The sequence below is a fragment of the Mus pahari genome, chromosome 2, assembly GCF_900095145.1.
Source record: "Mus pahari chromosome 2, PAHARI_EIJ_v1.1, whole genome shotgun sequence".
In the NCBI taxonomy this organism is placed as follows: domain Eukaryota; kingdom Metazoa; phylum Chordata; class Mammalia; order Rodentia; family Muridae; genus Mus; species Mus pahari.
In genome coordinates, this window is record NC_034591.1 from 89903818 (window position 1) to 89920892 (window position 17075).

Sequence of the window (17075 nt, forward strand, 5' to 3'; positions counted from 1 at the left end):
CTGACAAGGGCACATGATGTCCTTGTGACAAACAAGAAACCAGCTGGGGCTCTGTGTTCCCAGTTTCTAGTGTAGTGGGTAGTCTAGTACTTGCTCTTGATCCCTGCTGTTGTCCCCTACGTCTCCAGGCTGAGAACCTTACTGCAGCTGAAGTGGCAGCGCTCACTGTGTGACCCAGGCGAGGCTGTTGGCCTCCTGGCTGCCCAAAGCATCGGAGAACCCTCCACACAGATGACACTGAACACCTTCCACTTTGCAGGCAGAGGCGAGATGAACGTCACCCTGGGCATTCCAAGGTATAGGGGCACAAGGAGCACACTGCAGCTGTGCCGTCTGCTCTAATACTCCTGGGCAAGGAGTCATTTTATGAGAGGGACAAGGAGCGGGGCTAGTGGGTGAGAGATTAAGTCCTCCAAGTATGGATTCTTGAGCATATTTGGAGCCAGAGTGGTTTCTGTGACTAGATCTTGTAGGGTTTCTGTGTATCTTTCTGCCACATCATCAGGTTACCAGAGATAACCTGTGAGACCTCACAGACGAGCATGGTTCCTTCCAACACAGTGCCACCTGTTTGCCCAACTCCAGGAGTGTCGTTCTTGTGGCCATGGCCCTTTAGGTACATAGCCATACACTGCAGTGTGGCGATTGCTGGGGAAGTGGAAAACATGGATCCACACTGCTGGCATTCCTCCGTACACATTCCACTCTCTGGCAGATCGATGCTGGGTAGCTTCCCCAACTTCTCAACCTGAGGGTTCTCTCCCGTGACTGCAGAAGAGAGGCTGAGCCCACTAGGCTGCTTTTAGGATGGCAGGGCTCAGGAAGAGTGCTGGAGGCTTCTAGTTTACTCTGTCCTCCGTCTCTCATTTGGTAAGCTCTCTGTAAGTGCCTGCTGACTGCAGGGAATGGTGAAAGGAAGCGAGCTTTAGCTGTAACTGCACATGAGGAGTTGGTCCTGCAGGAAACCTGGCAGGACCAGAGTTGTGACTGATAGACATATTCCTCTGTCATATCCCGAACAAGAAAACCTGGTTACCTCTGATCAGATGTGTCCTTATTCTTTGTCAGATTGAGGGAGATTCTCATGGTGGCCAGTGCCAACATCAAAACACCCATGATGAGCGTGCCTGTGTTCGACACCAAGAAAGCACTGAAGAAAGTGAAGAGTCTAAAGAAGCGGCTCACTAGAGTGTGCCTGGGGGAGGTAACTCTCTCTCACACTTGACTCCACGCTGGGTGGAGACCTGGTCTCTGCATGCCGAAACAGAGCGGTCTACTGGCGTCTTAGCTCCAGACTCCCACCAGGAGACAGACACTGTCTCTGCCAAGTGCTAGACAGGGTTAGGTCAAGAAGCTTTTAAGATAATTGTTAGTTCCATAGCATTTGTCTGGAGAATGTGGTAAGAATGCTTTCTGGGTTAACTGTGCAAACGCCAGGGCTGTTCACTTGAGCATACCCCAAGAATGCACACAGGCAGAGCTTACTAGGGTGTCTTTGCAGTTTGGGTCTGTGGCCCCTCAGACTCTTGATGTCTTGTGATCCAGTTGCAGTGCACAATCATCTGGGGGCTGAGCACGTCAGGTTCTCTGTGTTCATCCGGTTCTAGGTATTGCAGAAAGTGGACATCCAGGAGTCCTTCAGTATGGGAAAAAAACAGAGTAAATTCCGGGTGTATGCGCTCCGGTTTCAGTTCCTGCCACATGCGTATTACCAGCAAGAGAAGTGCCTGAGACCCGAGGACATCTTGCACTTCATGGAAACCAGGTCAGGACTCAGCTGTGTTTGTCTTTGACTTTGAGCCATGGAGCACGCCTGGCAGGAGCCACAAAAGGACGTGTTTCAGAGGACAGTAGGCCCTACCACCTAATATGGACTCCTCAACCCAATCTGGTCTGTAAGTGGGACTCTTCTTAGCCATTTATCATTGCCTCAGCTTGTCTTGGACGGACGAGTTCTCTCCTGGTTATGGTATTAAGGTATGAAAGGACCTGTACAGGAAGCAAGGGAGCCTCATCACAGTGGTGCCTCCGTGGTTCAGACCAGCACATGGCAGAAAGTGGGACTCTGTGATGTCAGCCTGTAATATGGTTCCTCATTCACATCTTGTCAGCTTATAGGGAGCCAGTGGCATGTCGTCTCCACACCACTGTATAAATGGATACTCACTGTAAGAATTCTGGTTTCTATCTGCTAGGGAGAATGAGCTTCCTTTTTCTCTCAAGTTCGGGTTACTGGATTTGGTTAAACATAGGCCATAATGGTGAGGGTACAAGATCCGAAGCGTGGGAAGATCCACCAAAGCACTTGATTTGCCCAGTGATGGTGAGGCAGAGTGGGAAGACCCTGGCAGAGTGTGGAACCGTTTTGGGGGGTTGGCTCTCACATGCAAGAATGTGGACCAGGGAGCCCGACTAATAATTTCAAAAACGAAAGGCTTGCCTCCTGCTGCTGTCTTGATACATGCTTTTGCTTTGGGTGAGCAGAAGGGGAGAGAAAGTCGGTCTCCTAGTGTTCAAGTATCAGCCACTAGTAAATATACGTTTAATACGTCTAAGCAAAAAGAGATACCATCATTGACACTGACTTGGCTGTGTGCCCCTGACCACTGCCTTTTATGGAGACAGGATCCCAGGTCTCTCCCAGAGCTGCTAACTTAGAGAGAACCAGGACAGTAAGATGGCTCAGTGGGTAAAGGCAGTGCCACCAAGCCTGATGGAGTTGACAGCTTGCCCCATTTCTCTTCACCCTGGAAGCTTTAGCTGCTAAGCAGGAAGGGCACCATGAGGGACATGCCAGCTGAGCGTAGAGTTCTTGTCTACCTTATGGAAGAAAAAAAAAAGATTTATTTCTGTTATTTTAATGATGGGTATGTGTGTGCTATATGCAGGTGTCCACAGAGGGAGGCCAGAGATGTCAGGTCTCCCTCGTGCTGGAGTTGTAGGCAGTTGTGAACCACCATAGGTTGTGGGAACCAAACTCAGGTCTTTAAAGAGCAGTAAGGCCTCTTGACCACTGAGCCATCTCTCCAGCCTCTGAACCACTTTTGTTGTTGTTGTTATTGTTGTTGTTGCTGTTGTTGCTTCTTACAAGTGACAACCCTGGCTTGTTCCTGGCAGTGTAGTAACTTTTCAGCTCCTGGGTGTATTTTGCTTATACACTTGAAAAGCTGTGATAAACAGAGCATGCGCAGTCACTTTGGTCAGCGGTAGTCTTAATGAGTCCATAGCAGGCCTCCAATGTCTCAGGCAAAGAAAAAACTAGGAGCAGCCTGTAGCACAACTGCGGTTTCGAATCTGTCAGCCTAGAGAGAGAGATTCAAGGCATCAAGGCCGTGGAGCTCACCAGAAATGGAAGGGGACATGAGAGCCGCCCTCCCTGCAGCTGTCCCTCTTTCTTCCCTTCTCCTGTCTCTGCCACCCCTTTCTTTTCTTCTCCCCTCCTCATCTGTGAGATCATGAGGGTTTTTTCCTTTTGTTGTTGGTTTTTTTTTGGGTTTTTTGTTGTTGTTTTTGTATTTTTAGCAAATAATGGAAGGAAAAGGAAACAAACAAAGGTGTTCCTTGGTGGAGACACACATGCACAAATGTTCTCAGATGTCTCTGCTGGCATCCATCACTTTGGCTAACCCGGAAGAATAGGCCAGCGTTATGGTACAGTGGGAAGAGCACTGAGCTGAGTCAAGGACTGTAGCTTCCGGCCCCTGTCCCAGCCATGAACTGAACCCACTGAACCCTCCTGCAGCCAGAGCAACTGAGCAGAGTCGACTCTCTCTTAGCAGCAGGTGCTGGGGATGGGACAGGCACCTTTGGGAACACTGACAGGTCCTGTTCCCAGGTCATAGTTGTTTATGTGGGATGGACAGTTCCTCTGCCACATGCCTCTCCCGTTCCTTTTATTTGCCCACTGCCAGGGGCACAACTGTCACAGAACATTTGTTGAGGGCCATCGCTCTCCTTGCTCTTGCACAATCACAGAAGAGCACACTGGCACCCCCTGCAGGAAGACACTGCTGTACCAGCATCCTGCTGCTCCACCTTCACCCTTGTTCTCCTTAGATCTAGACTCCAAAGGATGCAGGCCGGGTAGAGGAGCCCTAGAGGGAGGGCGTTTTTGAGGTGTTCCGTGGCCCCTCAGCCTAGCCTTGGGGGATAGAGAAAGGCTGGGGATATTGCTGAGAGTGCAGATGCCCAGAGGATCCCTGAGAGTGGGAACAGGGGGACCATTGGGAATGCTGGGTGAGGAACCTCAGAGCTGGAGTGTCCGTATTGAGACAGGGCAGAGGTACTGATGACAAGAGTGCTAACCCTAGAGGGGAGCACCCTGTTCTGCCTTATTCCAGCTCCTCTGTGGTGCCCTTGGTAAGTGATCGTTATAACATATGCAATCAAGTTTCTCACCCTTCTCCAGTGTCTGCTCTTTCCACCTGAACTGTGTCTTTCCAAAGTCCTGCCCTGCCTCCCCTCTTCTGACTCTTCTGCCCCCGTTCCTCAGTACCTGGTGAGCTAGCTTGTCTCTGTATTAGTGGGTCTCAGATAAACTGTGCACTCTTAGAAAAATTGAAAAAACAATGGCTGGAGAGTTGACACAGAGCTTAAGAGCCCCCTTGAAGCCGTCCAGGTTTGATTCCCAGCACATACGTGGTGGCTTACAACCATCTGTAGCTTCAAGTACAGGGAAATTGGCACCCTCTTCTGGACTCTGGGTACCAGGCACACATGAGGTACACATACATGCATGCAGGCAGACACTCAACACATAAAATAGGTACATCTTTTAAAAACACAGAAAGGAAGAATGCCATTCTTTAGGTTTTAATGACAAAAACAGTAAAATATTTGACCTGCTGCTTTTGTAATGAAGACTCCATGCTTCTTTGAGGACTGGGAGCCTGTCTTTTTATCATTCTCTTGCCTACAGGACTACTGTGGGTTAGGCATAGGGTGGAACTCAGAACATAGAATGGATGAATGCAGGGCTGGGGGTAAGACCTTAGACTTGTATAATTAACACAGTCCACTTTGGGATGCTCCAAGTGCCTAACAAAGGAGTGAGAGGTTACTTTAAAAAAAAATGTGGGAATGTGGTATGCTGAAATCCAAGGGACCCTTAAATGTGTGTGTGTGAGGGGGAGGTGATTCAGGGAGAAGAAGAAAGGGACCCATGAGTTCTTCAGATAGATTTGGTTCTAACCTCTTGATGTGGCCATTGCCACAAAGTCCACTTTGTTACTCTTTGAGTCCCAATGCACTTTAACATCTTCTCTTGTCCATTCAGTTGTTAGGGCTCCCATATATGAGGGTACAGATTCCTCTGACCCAGCCAGACCTACTTTCTTGAGATACTGCAGATGTCTGGGAGGGAGTGGGCTGTCCCAGACTGTGTTCCTGTCTCTTAGAATTGGTTCTTCTGTCCTGATTGGATGACAAGCACAGTGGTGCCAATATCCATCATTTACCAAATACAAGCTCTACCAAGCCTTAAAGAAAGTATATGGTGGCTAAAACGTACTTGCACCTTGCATACTAAAACCCACATTCTCCAGATAAGTTAAAAAGTACAAGAAGCTGTCTGTTACAGGCAGAAGCACACTAGTTTAGGAGTGACAGTGTACCAGATGAGGCAGGCTGGAGTATGGGACTGATGTTCTTTCTGATCCAGTAAGTAGAGGTGGGTAGGAGAGACTGGCCTCTGTCCCTTGTGCTGGCTCCCATGCAAATCCTTTAGCATCGAGAGGGCCAGCCAGGACACACTTATCCTGATGGGGCTGGATGGCTTTCTTCTCCTACAGATTCTTTAAGCTACTAATGGAAGCTATCAAAAAGAAGAATAGCAAAGCATCGGCCTTCAGAAGTGTGAATACTAGGAGAGCTACACAGAAGGACCTCAATGACACTGAGGACTCAGGGAGGAATCAGGTAAGCAAATGCCAGGGACCCCTGACCCCTGTCAGGTGCACAGGACTGATCTTAGGGCTGAGAGACTTGGAGGGCTCCCATGGGGCGTCTCTGGGGAGGTTCCGCGACAGTTCTCAGCAATCTGCAAGACTCTGTGGCACTAGCTCCTCTCCAGGTACCTCTGCGGATCTGAGCTCCACTCGTTACCCCCGGCGTGGTGGGCCAGGCCAGTGAGGCTGCCAGCAAGATGGCTCGCTCAGCTCGGGATCAGTCCTGCAGACACCCATCTCTGTAAGAAGTTTGCATCCTAAAGATGTGCACTGAGCCTTTGAAACTTCTTATTCTCCTTTCAGTTTTCTCTGCATTTAACTTCCCCCAAGCACTAAGGCACTGACTAAAGAAGTGATTTGAAGCAGAGAAGTTGAGCTTCAGTGACAAAAGGGAAGAAAAACTATTGGTAGCAGAGCAGGAGAGGAAGAAGTGGGCCAGATAAGGAGCAGGGTGGAAGTCCCTAAGGCCAGGGACCAGAGCACTCCTAGGGCTGCAAGCAGAGGCCAGTGCTGATGCAGTGAGCCTGCTCAGGTGGCTTGTCACATGGCCTGGGAATGCCCTGCCTAGCTCTGTGTCACCTGTCTCAGGTTCCTCTTGTCCTCTGGCTTTTCCATTTCAGTAACTCAAGCATAGGTCGGCATGACTGCATTCAACTGTTTGTCCAGTTGTCACTTCACCAGAAAGAGGCAAAGAAACTAGAACTAAGGACAGGAAGGGAAAAGACAGCTTTCTCCTTCCCACCCACAATGTTGGAGCAATATTTATGTCATGTAATGACTGTGGGCGGCCTTCTACCATTAAACTGTATCATTAACCCCTTTAACCAAAATATTATGGTGTACAAGAGAGGGTAATGACGTGTATGTGACATGTCATTAAGCCTGTGGTAAGCCATTAGGAACTAAGGAGCAAGCAAGGAGGGAAGACAGAGGGCATCTAGGTGAAGTGTACTGAGAATGACACAGACACCACAGCAAACCCAAGGCTAGGTGAGCACTGGGTAGAAGGGCTAGGTTAGGGACTGAGTGGGTAGAGGATGGCTGATGCAAAGGTAAATAGATGGACAGTTGAAGGTGGCTACGTCATTAGGTAACAAGGCCATTGAGTGGGCAGACAGATTGGCTGACTACTGGGTATTAGTAGAACTAATCATTTTTCTCCTTGACCTCAAACCACAGAGAGAGGAGGAAAAGGATGAGGAAGAGGAGGGGAACATTGTGGATGCTGAAGCTGAGGAAGGTGATGCAGACGCTTCTGACACCAGACGCAAGGAGAAGCAAGAAGAAGAGGTGAGGGGTGCTGGTGGGGGGCAGGGCTGTGCTCACACATAAGGAATTCCCCCTGACCGTGCCACTCTGTCACACTGGGAACCCACCAGAAATCTGAAGGAAGGCCTGTCTGTCCAGCGTACCTCTTGATGAAGCAGACAGGACTTTACTTAGACGCTGGCCAGCCCCGAATATGAGTCAGACTCAAAGACCCAGAGAAGACTGACAAGAAGTTAGTGTCTGCGTTTGTCTAGTGAGAATATGATCTCTCACTGTCCTCAAACCTATCCCTAGTGTCATAAGAGAGGATTAGCGAGGCTGGGGGGATTCTCAGGTGAGTGGGTGAGCCAGAGAAGCTGTGTGGTAAGTGAGCTGCCTCTGAGGCAACATCAGGACTGTGTGGCACTGACTCAGAGGAAAGGCGAAGGAAGGTAAGTGGAGGAAGATGGCCAGGGCAGAGCAGAGAGGCTACTAGTGCGGACCAGTGGAGTCTGGGATTGTTCATAGGTGACATCCAAGTGACTGGGACTGCACTGACTGCCTGCATCTCGTGTCCTGTCAGGTTGACTATGAGAGTGAGGAAGAAGGAGAGGAGGAAGAGGAGGAGGATGTACAAGAAGAAGGGAACATCAAAGGGGAAGGTGTCCACCAGGGCCATGAGCCAGATGAGGAAGACTATATAGGCCTCGAGGAGGAGTCATCCCCGAGCCCTCCCCACCGCCGCTCCAGGCCTCAGGGAGCTGAGGCCATAAAACGCCGGATCCAGGCTGTACGGGAGTCCCACTCGTTCATCGAGGACTACCAGTGTGACACAGAGGAAAGCCTGTGGTGCCAGGTTAGTGTCTATACAGCTGGGCCAGGGCCTTATGTCTAGCCTGACCCTCAAGTAGGCGCTTACTGCTTAACTCACAAGATAGATGCTTTTCCTACGTGAATATCTCCTAAGAACCTCTGTTTCCTTCTTTTAATATTTTATCTGTATGGGTGTTTTGCCTGTGAGTATGGCCGCACACCATATGTGCAATTCCCTTAGAGGCCAGAAAAGAGCATACTTTGGAAATGGAGTTACAGATGGTTGTAAGCCATCATGTGGGTACTGGGAGTCAAACCCAGGTCCTCTGAAAAAGTGGCTAGTATTATTAACCATGTTTCTCTAGCACCCCTGAAGAATCTCTTACTGACTGGTGTCCCTGTGCTGTAAAGCACAGCCTTACCGGTTCCCCTTACTAACCCATAGTGCTCAGAAGTAGTGCGTATGTGAGTCTCAACTGCAGGCCTAGCAGATAAGACCTTCCAAATGAGTCACTTCATTTAATGTAGGCACAAACCTGTCACCATACATCACAGGCATGGCAGCTTCCTTCCTGCCTGCCAGGAGACAGTAACCCATCATTTCAGCTCGCTCTAAAGTGTCCCCTGTACCCCATCCTGAGAATTTCACGATTCCTTTGAGACCTGGGTGGTTCAGTGTTTTGATAGCAGCATGGAATACTCCCCTCTTTAATCAAACTCCATGGTTTCCAAGCTTAGAGAACACAACTGGCTGGTGGGACCTGAAGCCTAAAGCAGCTGGCACTGTGCGGTAGCCACCGAGAGGACAGGCAGTGGAGTGGACATCTGTCAACTGTTTCCACCTTGAATATGGGTCATTTAAACCACCCAGTATTCAACCCATCTGCCTACTAGTGCAGCAGGACCCATCTCCCCTGCCAGGAGAATATTAGGTGGGCTTTGAAGGCTGCTTGAAGTAGACCTGTAGGCCCCAGCCCTGTTCACGGAGCTGGGAGGAGGGGAGGGAGGGCTGTCTTCCTTGGCCCAGCGCTCTTTCTCCCATAGGTGACTGTGAAGCTCCCATTGATGAAGATTAATTTTGACATGAGCTCCTTGGTTGTGTCCTTGGCCCGCAATGCCATTGTCTATACAACCAAGGGCATCACTCGGTGCCTCCTGAATGAAACGACCAACAGCAAGAATGAGAAGGAGCTTGTGCTGAACACGGAGGGAATCAACCTCCCTGAGCTGTTCAAGTACTCCGAGGTATGTGAGCCCTGCAGGCTGGCTGCTGTGCTGGGACAAATCCCCATCTCATGTTCGTTGGGGAACCAGGCACTGGGAGTTGAACTCCCGGTCATCAGGCTCTGGACCCTACCGAGTCATTCATGCTACACTGTGTATCCTAAATTGAGTGTGCCCTCATCTGTGACCCAAGGACTCCCATTGCCTGTTAGGCTTGCAGTGTAGAAACCTGCTCAACATTAGCCAGGGCTTTCTCAGCATCATCTAAGAAGCCTCTTTGTGTTGTTTTGTTTTCTCAGAGTAGAGTATAGGAAACAGTGCACTGCATCCCTGGCCCTAGTGTTGCTCACTCTGTCTGGTAGAGGTAGCTGCAGCTCAGCTTTCCCTGCGTGAAGCTAAAGGGGGCCCCGTGCTCCCATCCCACCACTCTTCAGTCCTTTGCTCTGAGATGCTTTCACCCAGGGCATCAGAGTCTCTCCTACACTAAGGAGCTTGGCTGCGGGGCTGGTGAGATGGCTCAGTGGGTAAGAGCACTCAACTGCTCTTCCGAAGGTCCTGAGTTCAAATCCCAGCAACCACATGGTGGCTCACAACCATCTGTAAGGAGATCTGACTCCCTCTTCTGGNGTGTCTGAAGACAGCTACAGTGTACTTACATATAATAAATAAATAAATCTTTTAAAAAAAAAAAAAAAAAAAAAAAAAGGAGCTTGGCTGCTCTGGGCCCATGTGCCCTCACCCACACTCCACTGACCAAGGTCCCGTGCTGCCTTTGCCATACCAGCGGTGCTCTGAAGCTTTTACCAAGAGCTTGCCCAGGGGAGGAACAGAAGTGACCTGTACCTCCTGAGTATGTTGTCTCTTTATACTGGTGGCAAAAACAAGACAGTCTAGGACCCTGGCTGGTGTGCAGCAACTGTCCTGCACAGCTGTTCTCGTTTATCCCTGCTGCCTCCACACACTTGGCACCAGCTGCCCCCAGCCACTGGGCACAGGCGAGGAGAGAATACTGGGGGACATGCACACAGGACAAAGCTAGCAATGGGGCATTTAAGTCCGTCCCTTCTTCCCTTGTCCAGGTACTGGACCTGCGCCGCCTCTACTCCAACGACATCCACGCCATGGCCAATACTTATGGCATCGAGGCTGCGCTGCGGGTGATAGAGAAGGAGATTAAAGATGTGTTTGCTGTATATGGTAAGTGGAACATGGCAGCATGCCTGGCTCAGTTGGAGTACCCACAGGCCAGGGCATGAGAACTGAGGTGGTCAGCCCTGCATTTTGGAACAGAGGCATGGTTGCTGCGTCTACAGGACTATAGGCATTTGAGTCCCCATGAGTGAGTGTGGAAGATGGTGACTTTCACTCTTGAAGTAGCGTCCTTGTTCCTGGTGCCTTTGTGAAGTTCATGATGGATGGCTTTGGCCCTTCAAGGGTCTAGATCCCAGGTAGAAACAGGACACTTAGGCAGAGTCTCATTTCCTGTGTTGCTTGGTACATGGACATGATGAGCAAGATGAAGGGACCAGAACAGTCCCTGGGCCAGGTGTAGGGCTTTCACGGCTGGATGAGGTGGGGGAGCGGAGAGAGATCCGGGGCGTCCTCAGTTTCTCGTCCCTATTTAACCTTCCTAATGTTCTGCCCCTGTGACAGGCATTGCCGTTGATCCTCGACATCTCTCCCTGGTGGCTGATTACATGTGTTTTGAGGGTGTTTATAAGCCTCTCAATCGCATTGGGATCCAGTCAAGCTCCTCCCCTTTGCAGCAGATGACATTTGAAGCCAGCTACCAGTTTCTGAAACAGGCCACCATGATGGGTGAGTGTGGGCAGTGACTTGGGCCCTCCCTGGGCAGATGGGCTTGTCTCGCCCCTTGCGTTCAGTGAGATCTTGGAATCAGAAGTGGAGAGGCAGCAGACAGTAAAGGTCTGCATTCTGATGGAATAAAGGGAGAGCTCCTCTCCCAAACCTAAGTGCCACAGCATGAGTCCACAGGGATGGAGGGATGGGGGTGAGGGAGTGTTATCTCCAGCTGAGGTACCACCACACAACCTCAGCACTGAGCCCTCAGTCCCCTCACACCTCCCCCGGGCCCCTAACACAAGCCCTTTCTGTCTTTCATAGGATCCCATGATGAACTGAAGTCACCTTCTGCCTGCCTCGTGGTGGGAAAGGTCGTCAAAGGCGGGACAGGCCTGTTTGAGCTCAAGCAACCCCTAAGATAGCAGCATTGTCTGCCCAGCCTGGACGACCTGGGGGTGGGCACAGCTGACAGTGCAGAATGACATAGCAAAGCAGTGACCTTGGGGTCCAGAAAGCAGGTGGCCTGAGCTGGGCCGGCTTCCCTCAGAAAAGGCTCCTCCTACCCAGCCTTCCTCATCGGGATCAGGAGCAAGGCTTCCCAAGCCCTCCGAGATGGCTATGGCTTGACTTGTGTTCCCGGAGGCCCCAGCCAGGATCCTAACAAGACCCAGGACTACACAGTGGGAAGATCACCGTGAACCACATTTGCTGTTGGGAATCCCAGGTGCCACCGTTACTGTGCACATGCTAGTGGCTAAGGAAACATTCCCAGGGGTTCCTGAAGATCCAGAAAGGGCATGAAACCTGCTCCATGTGCCTGTCCCTCCCTGCTGCAGCTACCAAAGGAGAGTCCTCAAAAGGGCTCCACCCAGGACTGCTTTCCCAGGCCCGAGTCAATGGCGCAAGGCCCCGCCACACTGCCATTGCTGTATGGCTGCATACAGCAGACCAGACCACCCCCATAGCCAAGACATCTCTCTGGGACCACAGCAGCTCCCTACCCCACAGAAAGCCTAAAGTTTCCTACTGGGCCTACTCAGCAAGGCCACGTATCTTGACCTTCCTGCCTCTATACTAAGCTTGATGTCAGAGCCCCTAGTCACCCCCAGGCCTGTACTGTTGGGGTCTTTGAGCCATACAGTCAGGTTCCCTGACTGGACAGAAAAGGCAGAGGCTTTATAAAGCCAGACCGTTTCTATTTTTGTCCACTGTTATTCCAGTGTGGGCTGAGTAATAAACATGGCTGGAACTGGCTGTTAGAAGATAATCAAGACTTAAGTTTTTAATCTTTCCCTTCATTTATGGTTTCTGCATCTGGTAATTAGGATTTTCTTGGCACAGATTTCAGGCTCCTCTTCCTACTTTTATCTGGCATTGTAGGGGCAGACTGTACCCCCTGACCCCAATTCCCAGTCTTCACCTCTGAATCCTACCCATGGCCAGAAGCACAGAACCAAAGGCTGTGGGAAGAATTTGTGTCACCTTAGTCAGGTAAGAAGGCTGCAGTGACTTCAGGAATGGGCTGGCCTAAAGGTTGCCATGCAGAAGAGATTCTGCAGTCTCCTCCAGGCTCATGATGGAACCTATCCTGTGTATACCCAAGAAAGCCAGCACCTCAAAACAGACTGCAGGACATGACATAGAAGACTGTCACAGCCTCTAAGGGAAGCAGACAGAAGGGGTCCCAGAAAACCCTGCCCTGAGGACGCAGCCTGCAGGATAGACAGGGCATTCATAGAGGCAGACTGACTACTTACTCGCTTTCTTCTTAGACTAGGGTGGTGGAGAGGGGATTCTCGTAGGAAATATCAAGGTAATCTGGAAGCTGTGGCGTCCAGAGCCTCGGTGGGTGTGTGGCTTCCTGCAGTCAGCCTTACCTGGAGCTGAAGAGCATTGCTAAGGGAGCAAACCCTGATTGTCAACGTTCATGTGGGCTGGAACTGACCTGTCCCGGAGCCTGGAGTGCTGGCATCCTTCCTCCACCCACCCACCCAGCTGTTTCACATTTAGCTTGGGTCTGCTGTGCCTGTTTTGAAATAGCTTCAAAGAAAGAACATTTGCAGTCCTGAGAATATTCCCCAGCCTACTGCCATAACACGACAGGGAGAGAGACCAACCTCAAAGGATTCTGAACAGAGAAACACCAAAGCAAATGAGTAATCCTGTAAAAATAGCTCAGCAAGAAGGAAGTGAGCAGGCTCTGGATCAGAAAAACATAGGTATGCTCTTTCCTGCTTATCTCCCTGGGGTGGAATCATAAACCACCACCACCACCCCTTCAGCACTAAAGATCAAGCCCAGGGTTGCATGTGCTAGACAAGAGCTCTGCTTCCAAACTCTCCCTAGCACCTGGGGAACATTTTAGAAAGCTGATTATAGAACCACATCCCAGGATTAAGATAGAGTGGCCTTGGGTGCAGCCTGGATATGAAATGAGCTTCAGAAACGAGTATACAGAAAGAGTTGAAAACCACAAGCTTAGTTCACCCACAGTACTGTGACTTAAAGCTAACTTCACTTGAGTGTGAGATGGCTTGTGGGAAGTAAGTCACTGGCCCTAGTCCTCCAGTGAGCTCTAAATAGCTAATGTCTGCAGGGACTCTAAAGATTGCTCAAAGGAAGCTGCAGTGATCTAACACGTGAAGCCTGGCAGAAGATAGGCGCAGTTCTCAGGGCAGGAAGCTCCTGAGTCCAGCACATTATGGAAGCTGCCTGTGCACCTTTCAGAGTTCCTCCCAGGAGGACACCAACAGGACCAAAGGGAGGCATGCTTGACCAGCCAGTAGAGCACTGTTTCCATCAAAACAGTGACGCTTTGACTTGGAGACACAGACATGTGGTTCCAGCACGTGGGAAGCTGAGGCAGGAGGACCTCTAGTTTAACAACCTCCTGGTCTCCGTATGAATTCAAGACCACCTTGACAAAGAAAGAACCCAGGGCTGGAGGTGTAGCTCTGGGAGAGTCCCCTTCCAAGGTCCTGGACCCAGTCCCAGCACAGCAAATTAAAAAGACCCTGATGTCTAAAGAGACTCATCCTTCTGGTTCTCCAGGTGCCTCTGTCCTGTGAATGCCAGGGAGGCTGAGTGCAGGTCTGAGGTGTCACTGAAGGCTCTTCGTTGGCTGCACCGAAGCAAGTGTATGGCATCTGCTGCCACTTTGCTGAACCCAAAGCTCACACAAAGTGCCCACTCCCCCAGTTTCCTCCCATCCTGCATCCATCCCACTCCAAACTCCACTTGTGTGAACCATACAGACCCCATTCTCATGGAGCTAACAATATAGCATGCCAAACATCTCACCAGGCAATTCTGCCTTATTTCTAGCCAAAGGTTATGGTACCCAGAGGGCATGTAAGCATACACCATGTACTTCTCCAGGTAGGACCAAACTGCTGGCTTCATGGGAAGGAAAGAGAACAGCCGAGTGTATGCTCAGAGGCCAGAAGAAAGGAAACTGGGGGAAAAAAAATCATGACTTTAGTCACTGCTTCCCCACCGCAGCTTGCGCTCCCTCACACCTCTCACATCCTGGCTTCATCCTGAGTATACAGACACCTCATCCTGGCCCAGCCACATGTGTCTCTATATATCTAGCAAGTTTGAGTTTCTATGTGAGGAAGACCTGCTGGCCCACTGTGCTGTTGTCACAGGAGCCTCAGCCAGTTTGGAGCTGAGGTATATATGTGAGGGTCTCAGACACCACTGGTCTCACTGGATTACACTGAACAGCCCTTACTCAGGACTCTGTTTCACTAGGTGGATGGGTATGATGTATCTATTTGTGTGTTGGTACATGCACACGTGTGTGGAGGCCAGAGGTCAGTGCTGAGCATCAATGCTCAGTTACTTTCCATGTAGATTCTGAGACAGTGTCTCACTGAGCCCATTCAGTGTTGGTTACTTTTACATGAATGCTTGATAACTTGGGTCCATACATTTGCTATGACTTTAATGGCTGAGCCATCTCCCCAGCCCCTGACATTACAGTGTGTAGAGCCAGACAAACCTCAAGGACAGCAGGCAAGGCAACTGGCACTGAGGACAGAATCAAGTTCTCAAGTCACAAATATAAGCCTGAGGGAGTTACTTGGCCCTTCTGTGCTTCCTTTATGTATAAAATGGTAATTAGTAAGTGTTCCTAAAGTCTACTTTAGCCATATCAGCACAACTATAGGTGTTCACTATATTACCTGTACACTGAGTGGTCCTCCACTAGGGGCATATTTGTACTCCCTCCCACGCACACTTGACACTTTTGTCAATGTCTAAAGATACTTTTGTCACAACTGTAAAGAGATGCTACTGGCATCTGGAGGGTACAAGTCCAATGCTGCTGTAATTAAAGTATAGTCGTAACAACAAAGAATCATCTGAATGCAAATGTACAAGACTGAAAACCTTACCCATGAAGTGGATGCTGTAGGCTTTGATTTCTCAAAACCTACTTTTAATAACAGTTTGTAAACACTTTAACCTCCCTTCCAGCCCACCGCCCACCAGAGGTAGTGGAAAAGAAAGGTTAATAGGGCAAAGGAGGACGTGGACATGTTTAGAAATAGTTCTTTGGAGCAAATCCAATCTGCAGTGTCAGGATATCAGCAGTTCAGTTCATATGAATCAGCATTGATCCTCTCGAAAACACCATTCACAAATCAGAAGAAACCCGAGAGGCTCTGCCAATCTGTCCAAATTCACAGAAGCATCAAGAAGCCACCAGAACACCACTGGAAGTTGGTGTGTATCTGACATGACAAACGATGACTAGCAAAGAATGGTAAGGTATGCCAATACCATCCAGCATCGTCCACCGTCTGTGAGTCATACTTGCATCCTTTCCAAACATTGCATGTTCTCTCAAGCATCCACTCTAGCAAAATATCACATGCCCCTTTTTCTGGCTGCTTCAAGAAAAACACCACATGTCTGTTCTTAGCAAAACATCCTCCCATGTGTCTGCTTCAGGAAAAAAACATCCTCTCATAAGACAGTTTCCAGAAAAAAAATCACATGACGTAACTGAGTCTCCAGAGAAACCAGAAATTTCACTTCAGGCTGGGCTTGATTTTGTGAGATGAATCCTTTCCCTCTATAGATAAAATAGGTTCCCTAAAATACATGAGCACACCACCACACTGAGGCTTTTTACCTGGTTCCAGAGAGTCCTCAAGAATGCATGGCACAGCCGGGTGTGGTGGTGCACGCCTTTAATCCCAGCACTTGGGAGGCAGAGGCAGGTGGATTTCTGAGTTCAAGGCCAGCCTGGTCTACAGAGTGAGTTCCAGGACAGCCAAGGCTACACAGAGAAACCCTGTCTCAAAAAAAAAAAAAAAAAAACCTCAATGTCTTTTTCCTTAAAATTGGTGCCATAAAGCTTTGCAGTTATATAAGTACTAGACAGAACTTGGAGTTTGGTCCAAAGTCAAGAGTTTGGTCAAGAAGCTATTTCCTGGTATGTGTTACTTCAAACTTGTCCTGTATTATTTTTATCAATTTGTCATGATAGATACCTAGTTTCACTATGAGAAGTCCAATCTTAGTCCTTTGTTCAAATTCCCTTCCCTCCTTTATTTTCCTTTTCTATTTCACAGGATCTTTGTCAATTTGTCATGATAGATAACTAGTTTCACTATGAGAAGTCCATTCTTATAAGATAATGAACATAGGCTTGCTTTGGCTTACCATTTCAGCCTGTGGCCTTGCCACCACTGATCCACGTCTACAGTAAGTCAGACTATCCCAGTGCTGGCCATATGAAGATAGAAGGCGGCTCACCTTGCAATGGACAGGAAGCAGAGAGGAAAGTACCCAGATCCAGTTATAACTCAAAGGTACACACCTAAGGACCTCCTTCCTCTAGCTAAAGCCCCTGGAAATAGCATCACTGGCTAAAGACCATGTGAGGAACATGACCTGTTCAAACTGTAAAAATAGAGATGTACAATGAATTACCAAAAATTAATTGCACCATGTTTATCGTAACATTCAAATGCACGGTACTCCGCTGTACTGTATTGGAATACAAGGCCCTTGTTATATAAGATT

At 49.3% G+C, this 17075-nt stretch overlaps 1 protein-coding gene across 2 annotated transcripts in view; it reads left to right on the forward strand.

Moving 5' to 3' along the window:
* Positions 1-12311, forward strand: part of Polr1a (RNA polymerase I subunit A) — a 65505-nt gene extending 53194 nt beyond the window's left edge. Inside the window, exons 25-34 of one of the 2 annotated variants that reach the window (XM_021189950.1) lie at positions 129-296; positions 1069-1204; positions 1608-1765; positions 5790-5916; positions 7125-7235; positions 7777-8049; positions 9051-9251; positions 10310-10427; positions 10884-11048; positions 11355-12311. In XM_021189950.1, coding sequence (XP_021045609.1) covers positions 129-296; positions 1069-1204; positions 1608-1765; positions 5790-5916; positions 7125-7235; positions 7777-8049; positions 9051-9251; positions 10310-10427; positions 10884-11048; positions 11355-11455 — 1558 coding nt within the window. In that variant the 3' untranslated portion in view covers positions 11456-12311. Of the gene's footprint in view, positions 1-128; positions 297-1068; positions 1205-1607; positions 1766-5789; positions 5917-7124; positions 7236-7776; positions 8050-8739; positions 8867-9050; positions 9252-10309; positions 10428-10883; positions 11049-11354 lie in introns of those variants that run through there. The other variant, XM_029534879.1, reaches the window with a different exon arrangement.
* Positions 12312-17075: the final 4764 nt, after the last annotated feature.